This window comes from Nannobrachium achirus, assembly GCF_963921795.1.
Source record: "Nannobrachium achirus genome assembly, chromosome: 17".
Classification (NCBI taxonomy): Eukaryota; Metazoa; Chordata; class Actinopteri; order Myctophiformes; family Myctophidae; genus Nannobrachium; species Nannobrachium achirus.
This window is the reverse complement of record NC_137824.1, coordinates 5,017,608-5,028,343: the sequence shown is the minus strand read 5'-3', so window position 1 is coordinate 5,028,343 and position 10,736 is coordinate 5,017,608. Positions and strand designations below refer to the sequence as shown.

Sequence of the window (10,736 nt, the reverse complement as noted above, 5' to 3'; positions counted from 1 at the left end):
GCGATTTTCAAAATGTTCTTTTCATAGAAAAAAAGGTTATATGGTCATGATTCACCTCCATCCTGGATGGCTTGGTTCGAGGCTTAACATAATTGTTATAAATATTTTTGTAAAAGTCTATGGCGAAAATGAATGGGGAATGACGTAGTGACACCAGGAATCAACTTCCGCTGCGATGCTCTATACACTAGTCTCGCGTAGCCAGACAACTATTCCACAATCTCCGAATGCTATATATAGTCTGGAAGAGCAGCTCCCGAACGGCGAGTATCGGAAGTAGCCACTGCTGCACTGAACTGTAGTCCCATTGGAAACATAACAGAAACACAATAGCTCAGACAAAGTCATTCGAGCTGCCTATTATTGTTATGAGTGTATAGTTTAAGAAAACGTTTGAAAACATCATGAAGGTGACACCAACAACACCAGAGAAAGACGAAATAAAGCCCCCAGAAATGTTGAAAGGAGACATAACGCTTCCAGTAGGACATGTTATTGCTACTGCACCAAGGGGGCGGTTGCGTCACATCCGCTTTATCTCGCACTCACCGTTTCTATTTCCGTCTGCCAGACTGTATGCTGGGAGCATTTGACCAAATCGCGGAGGCAACAGTCTGGCCACGCGAGACTATCTATACACCAACACGGAGCTAGAAAGGAACGCCCATAAACGTCACATCCGCTTTGAGCGTGGGGGAAAACAAACCGCCTTTCCCCATTGAGTTAATACAGCGTAAACAGTACACTATCGTTTTAATCACGTTCAGAGCGATTTTTTTGGACGATAAAACACTCGACAGCCAAGAAAAATCCATCAGAAGGACTTCTGGAACGCAATCGTTCACTCGCCGTCGTAAAGTTCACTTATTATTAAGATAAGCCTATTATGGATGACTGATTGATTGATTGAACGCACCGCTGTGCAGCACGGAGCTACTGTACCTCGTCTAAACTACTACTCCTGCCTCATCAAAACCTCTGGAATAAAACGGGACCCAATTTTACTCTTTATACGTTGACCACATATTCAGTCTACTACACCAAATCTATTTTTGCCAATCTATGCCGTGCCAAAAATCAACAAGCTCGCACATAGGTTGGACCTCGGTTATCTTCTCCCTGGCATATAGGATATAAAGTCGGAGTTCAAGTGGTTTGTAATCAGAGTCAGATTAATATATTCCCCGCAAATTACACAAGCACTGACTGAGATTGAGATCTGTCGTTTCTGTAGGCTATCCAAGTTACACAACCATGAGATGAGATCGGAGATCTGTTTTTCTCTCCATCTACTCTACTCCCTGTGTTACAAAAAAAACATGTTTGCACATGCAGTGTTCATTTCAATCCTGGTAGAGACACTAATATTAATATGAGATATGATCAATTAAACGTGCCACAATATAAATCCAACAGCCAGGCCCATTAGTCGTCAATAGATTTGAAACGTGAATATGGTCTAAATCCATTCCCATTGCCTAATACACTTACAATGGCATCCTCCTCCTGTGTCCTTCCCGTACGTGTTCCATGAACATCATTGCTGAATTAATGGCCTTTGTTTTTTGATATTGTGATTAGTGTAATTGATCATGTTCATGAACATGTGAAAGTGTGTCTCTTACCAGGTGATTAAATCAGTCAGATAACCATGGCATTGATCCGACCAGTCCTATAAGGACAACAATTAATCCCGATGCTATTGCAGATAGTTTTTTGTCCAGGCATTTGCAGTAAGGAATCAATGTAATTAAGTGGTTTATAATCAGACTCAGATTATCCCCCGTGCATGTGTCAGAGTTGCACAATATAAGCACCCGTGGTCCCCCTCTTCCCTCTATGATACAAAACCTGTTTACATTATGTCTTTAATCACCTGGTAGAGACACAATTACAATATATGATCAATTAAACTTACTCTAATATCAAAAAACAACAGTCGTTAAGTCGTCAATGTTGTTTATAGAACACATCGTAGTGAGTTCAAGTAGGATAGAGACCTGATCTTTGAATATATGGCAGGATCGACGCCAGTTTAAAAGTATTTTCTGCAGGTTTGAAACTATTTAGGATAGGATTGTGTTGTGTTGCGTTGTGTCAGTGTGTAAATCCTTGCATGATAACAAGCTGTTAATGGCTGTAGACAACTGGAATTCATTTAATGTGCTCTATAACCATCATTGATTAATTCATGCTATTCGTTTTTTGATACGATAAGTTTAATTTATCATAAAAAAAATGTAACAGTGTCTAATACCAGACGGATAGTCTAGATAACCCATGGTCTTTGATGATGCGACCTGTCCTTAATAATATCAGACAATATTTAATCCCAAAGCTGTTTAATTTTAAATGCATCATTTTTTGTCCATTGGCAACCAAGGAATCAATGTAAGACATTGCAATTAATTAAAACATCGCTATACTATTAAAAAATCGGATTTGAAAACACGGAAAACCCCATTCTACTAACGGGGGTTGTTAAATATTTCCCCCACGCTTGACTCCGCCCCCAGCTATGACGCGCTGATGACAAAGCTCCGTGTTGGTGTATTCTGAAGAGATCGACCACCGGAAGTCTTACATTTGCTAGCCTAGATTTGCTCACAGAACACAGCCCCTTATAGACTTCGTAAACGTTCCATTAATGTATTCATAAACACTTTATATAGCCAGGAGTCCGTTCCCTGCGGTTGGTGGATTCTTTATTCTTTATCCAGTAGTGGATACAAAAATGTCAACCTAAAGCAAGGACCTTCAAAGAACAACTCGGTAGGTTTGGGAAACTATAGCTATGTAGCTTGATAGCTAGCTAGCTCGATAGCAACGTTACAACTTATAAAAGTTATTTACTTGTCAGCTATAGACATCGAGGCGTTTACCCTTACTGCGGACGGACATCTGTTGGGTTCATAGTAAACTTAGTAGAATATGAGTGAGATATTTGCGGTTTAATGTTGTCTGAACTAAAGGCCCTCTTACATATAACAACTTTGAAAAGATTTCGGACGGATTTGTAAAGATTTCTAAAAGACTACCCTCTCACACTATAAGATTTGAAAAAGATTTTCCAAATACTTAATGATGATTTTTAAAAGATTGTGGTTGTTATATGTGAGATGCCTTTGATTGATTGATTGAAGACTTTATTAGAAGTTTGCATAGGAAAAGGTACAGTTTCATGACGGTACAGTTCACTGGTACAAGGTCTACTAAAAGACTGAAGTAAAGATGGCAAGAGATTCACAGATTTGCTTTCCGGGCTCAATAGCTCAGGAACGAAACATTACAAAACCACAAAAAATGTAATGTTTCGTTCCTGAGCTATTGAGCCTGGAAGCGCGAATCTGTGAATCTCTTGCTATCTTTACTTCAGTTACTAAAAGGTCCTAGAAAAGACATTTAAGTATCTCATATAACATTGAATGTCAGACAGATAGAACACAGTACTATGCAGTAGATATGTAAATAAAATGAGAGAACTAAAAACAGTAGGCTATAAAGGCCTCTCCATACTTCGACCGAAATGTTCGGTGAGTTGTGTTTTCCGACGTGCAAATTTCCGAACTCTCGTTCGGTCCAATGCTTTTCAGAAGTTCCGAGGGATATAATTTTAAAAGTATGGAGAGGCCTTTAGTCTAAACAAACAGAAAGTATATACAAAGAAGGGGCAGAGGAGGGTAGGGCTAGGCTAGGTTTGTTTTTTACCAGTTGCGAACGGCTGCTGCCTGTAAGTGGTTTTTCAGGGCAATTTTAAAGGATGCTATAGGGATCCACACTCCTTTATGGCCTTCGGTAAGACTTTCCACATTTTGGTGGTATATAGCAGAAGAACGAGTTTGACCCTTTGTTGGTTTTGACTCTGGGTTGAAAGTGATCTGTGGCACTGCCTCTGGTGTTGTAATTATGGACATCCTTAACGTTTATAAAGTATTTAGACAGGTACTTGGGTATATCATAGTGGTGTAGTGTATCTTGTACACCAGGCCCATTGCAAGTTGCTGTACTCTGTCATCTACTCTGAGCCACCCCACTCTTAACTGGTGAGTAGCGGTGAGGTGAGCCTGATAGGGAAGGTTAAAGACAGGGTGAAATCAAAAACATGTTTTTCACACTTTTAGAGCATATCTGTAGTGATAATATGGCCATACCTAACACTAGATGCCCAAAAAATAGAAAATAAACAATTTTTGTGTATATTTATATCAAAGGTCCCTAAATAGGCCATTCTTAATTACTTCCTGTGAACAGAAATTCAAAAAGTGATGACATAGACAGGTCCGCTTGCATATAAATGAACCTTTGATTACATTCACCTGTTTGTTTCCCATTGCTGGCTCCCATTACTCCCATTACTCAGATTTGAAATCCCATGGCCTGAAGGGCTGGTCCCCTCGGATTGGTTCAGAAACACACATGCTTCCTTTTCAAACTGAAACTTGAAAATAAAATACCCAAAATTGTAATTTCATTGGGTCTTTAAGCAGCACCCTAATTAGTTTATTTTGGGCTGTTTGGAGTTTAGTTAAAATCGTAAAGACTGGTTCAAGATTCCCTTTTCGGTCCAATGCTTTTCAGAAGTTCCGAGGGATATAATTTTAAAAGTATGGAGAGGCCTTTAGTCTAAACAAACAGAAAGTATATACAAAGAAGGGGCAGAGGAGGGTAGGGCTAGGCTAGGTTTGTTTTTTACCAGTTGCGAACGGCTGCTGCCTGTAAGTGGTTTTTCAGGGCAATTTTAAAGGATGCTATAGGGATCCACACTCCTTTATGGCCTTCGGTAAGACTTTCCACATTTTGGTGGTATATAGCAGAAGAACGAGTTTGACCCTTTGTTGGTTTTGACTCTGGGTTGAAAGTGATCTGTGGCACTGCCTCTGGTGTTGTAATTATGGACATCCTTAACGTTTATAAAGTATTTAGACAGGTACTTGGGTATATCATAGTGGTGTAGTGTATCTTGTACACCAGGCCCATTGCAAGTTGCTGTACTCTGTCATCTACTCTGAGCCAACCCACTCTTAACTGGTGAGTAGCGGTGAGGTGAGCCTGATAGGGAAGGTTAAAGACAGGGTGAAATCAAAAACATGTTTTTCACACTTTTAGAGCATATCTGTAGTGATAATATGGCCATACCTAACACTAGATGCCCAAAAAATAGAAAATAAACAATTTTTGTGTATATTTATATCAAAGGTCCCTAAATAGGCCATTCTTAATTACTTCCTGTGATCAGAAATTCAAAAAGTGATGACATAGACAGGTCCGCTTGCATATAAATGAACCTTTGATTACATTCACCTGTTTGTTTCCCATTGCTGGCTCCCATTACTCCCATTACTCAGATTTGAAATCCCATCGCCTGAAGGGCTGGTCCCCTCGGATTGGTTCAGAAACACACATGCTTCCTTTTCAAACTGAAACTTGAAAATAAAATACCCAAAATTGTAATTTCATTGGGTCTTTAAGCAGCACCCTAATTAGTTTATTTTGGGCTGTTTGGAGTTTAGTTAAAATCGTAAAGACTGGTTCAAGATTCCCTGTTATTTGCTGAAATCTGTCTGAAATAGGCCTATTATAGCCATTGTGTTCCTATGATTTGTATCAAGGGGGGAGCAATGATCAACTATTTTCCGTGAACGTCGTGTGTGTGTGTGTGTGTGTGTGTGTGTGTGTGTGTGTGTGTGTGTGTGTGTGTGTGTGTGTGTGTGTGTGTGTGTGTGTGTGTGTGTGTGTGTGTGTGTGTGTGTGTGTGTGTGTGTGTGTGCCCAATCAATCAATCAATCTATCCAAGGAAGAGTGACTTTTTGCCCTTTCCTCTGGCCCCCTCTTCTGGCCCCCTCACCTTGCCTATTTTAGACAGTAAAATACTGCACCCACCCACTCTCAACATCATCACATGAGGGGATATTGTTCCTAACTCAAGTCCCTGTAGTGCGACCTCAAAGCTATGTTGCAGATGCTTTGGAATTGTTTTAACTATAGGTTGGGGCTGTGGGTGGGTGGGTCCTGACAGATAGTCAAATACGTCTTTGAAGATATGAGAACCCCATGGCCAATATGAGAACCCCCATGGCCAATCACAATTTTCCCCCTTCCTTTCATAGCCTCTTTCATAGCCTCTTTCGATAATATGATTAGTATTTCTAAGTTAAAAAATACTTTCAATCTAAATACAATAACATGGTATTTACATTGGCCATATTGCATAGGTTATAGATGAGCCTAATTACAATGCTAGTAAAGCAAGCCTGATAAAAGTATCAAACATGCACAAAATTCAACAGAACACAGGAAAATATACTGTATATCTGTTAAGAAGTTTTGGGGGGAGGACCAATGTTGGCAACCCTGCTCATTGGCGAGGTGTCCTAGCAAGTGATTTGGCGAGTTGGATTTTGGCGAAGTGACCAGTATTTCATTTTCTATGTCTACCATTACAGTGGATGGAATGGAGGGCACCTCTTCCAGTACATCACGAAGATGGATCCCAACCAGTCGAAGATGGAGGCCACAGTTGGAGAGGCTTGCAAAAATGGATGACAGTGAACTTGTCAAAGTTGGGAAATGTGTGTTTGCGGAAAACGAGGAATTCCACATAGGAACGGGGAGTAAAGGAACTGCGGTCTACTTGGGGTTAGAGGATGATGGCACTGAAGTCGCAGTGAAGAAAATGACAATTAGAAACCTTGCAGGGCTGAAGAATGAGGGAACAATTTTACAAAAGCTTAATTATCCTTCAACTATCCTAAAATATGTTGACTATGTAGAGGATAAGAACTTTGGTTACCTTGCTCTTCAGTTATGTGAATACACCCTGGAAGAATACATGCGTATACGCAACCCTTCTAAACGGGAGAGGAAACAGCTTGCAAATCAAGTTCTCCAGAGCTTAACAGTTCTTCATTGTCAAAATCCTACAATTCTCCATCGTGATATCAATCCCCAGAATGTCTTTATTGGTAAGCTATGATGATGATGATAATAATAATCATTATTAAAATAATTATTAAAAGTATAATTATTAATATTAATATTATGTATGCAACAGAAGCTGAAATGTATCTTAACAAATATGCTTTGCAGATATTAAAGGCAGGGCACTATTGGCAGATTTCGGAATAAGTCTAGAATTAAAAGGACACACAAGTATACGCACGGCGCCTGCAGGAACAAGATGCTGGATGGCACGGGAGACTTTGGAAGGTGATCCTGTCCTTCAAAGAAGCACTGACATCCAGGTTGTTATTTATTCTGCATGATAATATAATGAGAACCATATTGTGTTTGTTTTACATACTTTATATATTAATTCTTAATGGCTGAGACTTTGGTAGAAGAAGCAGTGATATCCAGTTTATTATATTCTGTGTGAGAACAATTTAATGAATAACTTAAAACACATTTAATTATTTTCATGTTCATTCTACAGGTGGCTGGGATGGTGATATATTACATCCTTTCTGGGGGAGAACATCCATTTGGTTCAGGCATCAGATGTGAAGTCAACATTTATGATGGAATCTACAAGCTGGACAAGGTTAAAGATGAGGCTGCTAAGCATCTCATCGAGAAGATGATCAATGGAGACCCAGAGAAAAGACCTACAGTGGAGGAATGTTTGGCCCATCCCTTCTGGTCAAATGAGAGGTACGATAGAAACGTTTTACTTTTAGCTCCACATTCATTCATTAACTGATCAAATCTTATTTCGGCTGAAGTTATTGATAGCTCAGTTTTTCGTACCCCATATCTATCGGACAGTGAAATAATTATTGACATCAATAAACGGAGGAAACATCTTATAAGTTATAATAGTATTTGGGTTTATTCCAGGAAAGGGATCTTACAAGCATCAGAAAGACATGGTTCCAGATCAATTCTTTCTACGTTAACACAGTGATGCAAAGGTTTTATACACATTGCGGGTTTAATGTGCTCTGTTTCCTAGTCAACTAGGGTTGGTGTGACACCAGAAATTTAAACAACTCTTGATATTATGGTTTTCTGTGAGAGATTCTACCAAAACAATGCTGATAACAGCCTCAGAGGAACAGACATTTTAACCAAAGCTCACTCACACAAGGTCTGCTGGCTACCAAATATGGAAGCACATACAAATGAAATAATATCTATAGTGAGAAATATGTCTATTTATCACTCTTGTATAGATATTATTTCATTTTGTATGTGCTTCCATATTCTATCAGTTATATTTTTCTACTCTCGGAGTAATAATGTGGGTCTTTTTCAGGCAAAAGACCCACTGCGTACGTTATTCATGGGTTGCCTAAACGGCCATATTAAGGACCAACACAGGTGTTTCAATGTGTCTGATTCGCATAGAACTAATGTTCTACACCAATCAGAACACCTGTGTTGGTCCTTAACATGGCTGGTGTAGGACTACAAATGCAACCCATGAATAGAAACAAAATAGAATTTTTATATGCACAGATTTATATACATTTTCGTGTCTTTAGCTTTTAGCTAGTGCTAGCCCAGTAGCCCTGTGCGAGCAGAGGAAGTTGCTAACTGTGGGCTGTGAGTGCGACCCTGCGGGCGATGGGAAGAGAATGTACTTAAGCTCCGCCCCGCAAGATCTACAAGCTCACAACGGTTGCATTTTTGACGCGACCTGAGCTTGTATAGCCATGTTTCCATAAACACATTCGAATTAGGGAAGCAAATTATCAGAAATGCGTATAAAGACAAAGCAAATTTTGCCTTTTTCCATTAACACTTGGGGAGCCAAACGCGTTCAGGGACGAGTTATGGCCACTAGATGTCACCCTGCCACAGGAAGTTATATCGTCGAGGGACGAGTCAACAAATAGTTAACTTTTCGAGACCGCAGCTTCCCTTTGCATGCCCTGAATCCATTACGTCACCCAGCCAGGGCAGGAAGCCCCCTGTCTCTCCCCACACGGAAGGATTTTACATGGCTTTAGATTCTACTTTGAAACATAAGAACGGCTTTATCTGAGAATGAGGTAAAAACAGCCCCATGGAGGCAGAGAGCTGATTGTTTTCACGGCGACACTTTACCGCGAATTTACCGCGATTTTTTTACCGCGAGTTTCGCGAGCGTTTGTAAACAAATGGAGTACCTCCTCAATCTTCTCTGGACACGCACGTGCACACGCACGAAGCTTGCGGGGCTCATCAAAACATAACGTAAGTCAATGGTGGCACCAGCAACAGCTATAAATGTTATAAACCTTGGCCGCCCATGTGTTAAACTGATGAAATGCGATTTTTGGGAGAGCTGGGATGGGGCTGATTTTTTCAGACCGAGAGACGTGAGCACTGCTGTGACTCACTGCACATTCATCCTGCAGCGTCACAGATGCGAGCTGCTGTGAGCTTGTAGGTCGGCCACTTTTGGCATGCGCAACACGGTGATGACGAAGGGTCACTCTGTGTGTAACAACCGGTTTGTTTTGTAGGCTAACGCTATACAATGGAGGTTAATTAAGCGGCTGGGGAAAGTGTTATAGGAGGACGATATGGACCAGAACGTCATAATTGTTCCGCATGTGTTGTCTGACCCGTTTCCATTCACAAATGCGCATTTAGTTTATTCGATAAAGCCTCAAAATCCACATCCTCCAAGCGGATAATTCTTTTGCGGATAATGAAAGTTTATTCGCATTTTGAAGTGTTTCCATAAAATGATTTTGCGAATAAGCCTTAAGGCCTCTCCACACCAAAAAGTCTGCAAAGGACTGCAAAGAACTTGCAAAGGACTGCAAAGAACTTGCAAAGGACTGCAAAGAACTGCACAGAACTTCGTCTGCCGACTGTATGCCGACTGTACTTACTGTATGCAATTGTGCGCATGCGCGGAGAGATCGCATGAAATACCATTCCAAACCAGGAGGTGGCAGTAGTCTGAAAGGCTATTTTCACTCCATAGTTGATCGTCCCTGCATGCCGTCGCTGTCGGAAAATGCTGTTATTAAGCCTATTATTTATATTATTATTTGGATAAAGTAGAACAACCTTTAAAACCAATCATAATCATTTAAAATTGTATCATGATCTGACACTTTCACAACAGCTTGTTGCTGCTTCAGCGTTCTGCCTCCGTGTGACGTCGCGCATTGAAAATATCAGAGCTACAAGCTCACAACATGTCGGAACTTGAAGCGTTGTGAGCTTGTATGTCTGCTATGCTCGACACGCACCGTCATACGCTGAAGCACACATCCAGCTTTTCACAGCTGAAAGAGGAGGTAATAAACCAAACTGGACCCAGTTGAAACGTGGATATTATACAATCAAGCACCTTGGGCAACTACTACATCGCGCTAGGCAAGCAGTTCACTCGCGCCCACTTTATTCAGTTGTGTGTAGTGTGTTGTCTCGGTGTCCTCTGTGACTGTGTGGAAACAGTATGTATGCCAAACAGATAGCTACCAGCGGATTGTGTGTTGTCTTTTATCCGCTCTCGTTGGCTCATTTCACTGCCGACGGGCAAGGGACTGACTCAACAAAACCGGGCAAGTCCAGTTTCCCAGTTTTCGGTCGATAACGTTCCCGACCCGCTGCCGAAAACCTGACGATGAGCTCCCGTTCGGCAACCGACGCTATCCGCCGCCTTCCGCCGCCGAATCGTCGACGAATCTGTGCGGTTAAAAGTGGCCTTTAAATGCGCATCAAAAGGCTTTATGGAAACACCACTACTGTCAGCTATTCTCAGACTCACGCTTCACCATACCGTTGCGAGCAGG

At 41.0% G+C, this 10,736-nt stretch overlaps 1 protein-coding gene across 2 annotated transcripts in view; it reads left to right on the top strand.

Moving 5' to 3' along the window:
* Nucleotides 1-2,613: 2,613 nt before the first annotated feature.
* The window catches only part of LOC308301650 (ribosomal protein S6 kinase alpha-2-like), a 52,621-nt gene continuing 44,498 nt past the window's right edge, over nucleotides 2,614-10,736 (top strand). For both annotated transcript variants that reach the window (XM_080745713.1, XM_080745712.1), the window contains exons 1-4: nucleotides 2,614-2,772; nucleotides 6,444-6,962; nucleotides 7,087-7,241; nucleotides 7,433-7,650. In XM_080745713.1, coding sequence (XP_080601839.1) covers nucleotides 6,452-6,962; nucleotides 7,087-7,241; nucleotides 7,433-7,650 — 884 coding nt within the window. In that variant the 5' untranslated portion in view covers nucleotides 2,614-2,772; nucleotides 6,444-6,451. The remainder of the gene's footprint in view (nucleotides 2,773-6,443; nucleotides 6,963-7,086; nucleotides 7,242-7,432; nucleotides 7,651-10,736) is intronic.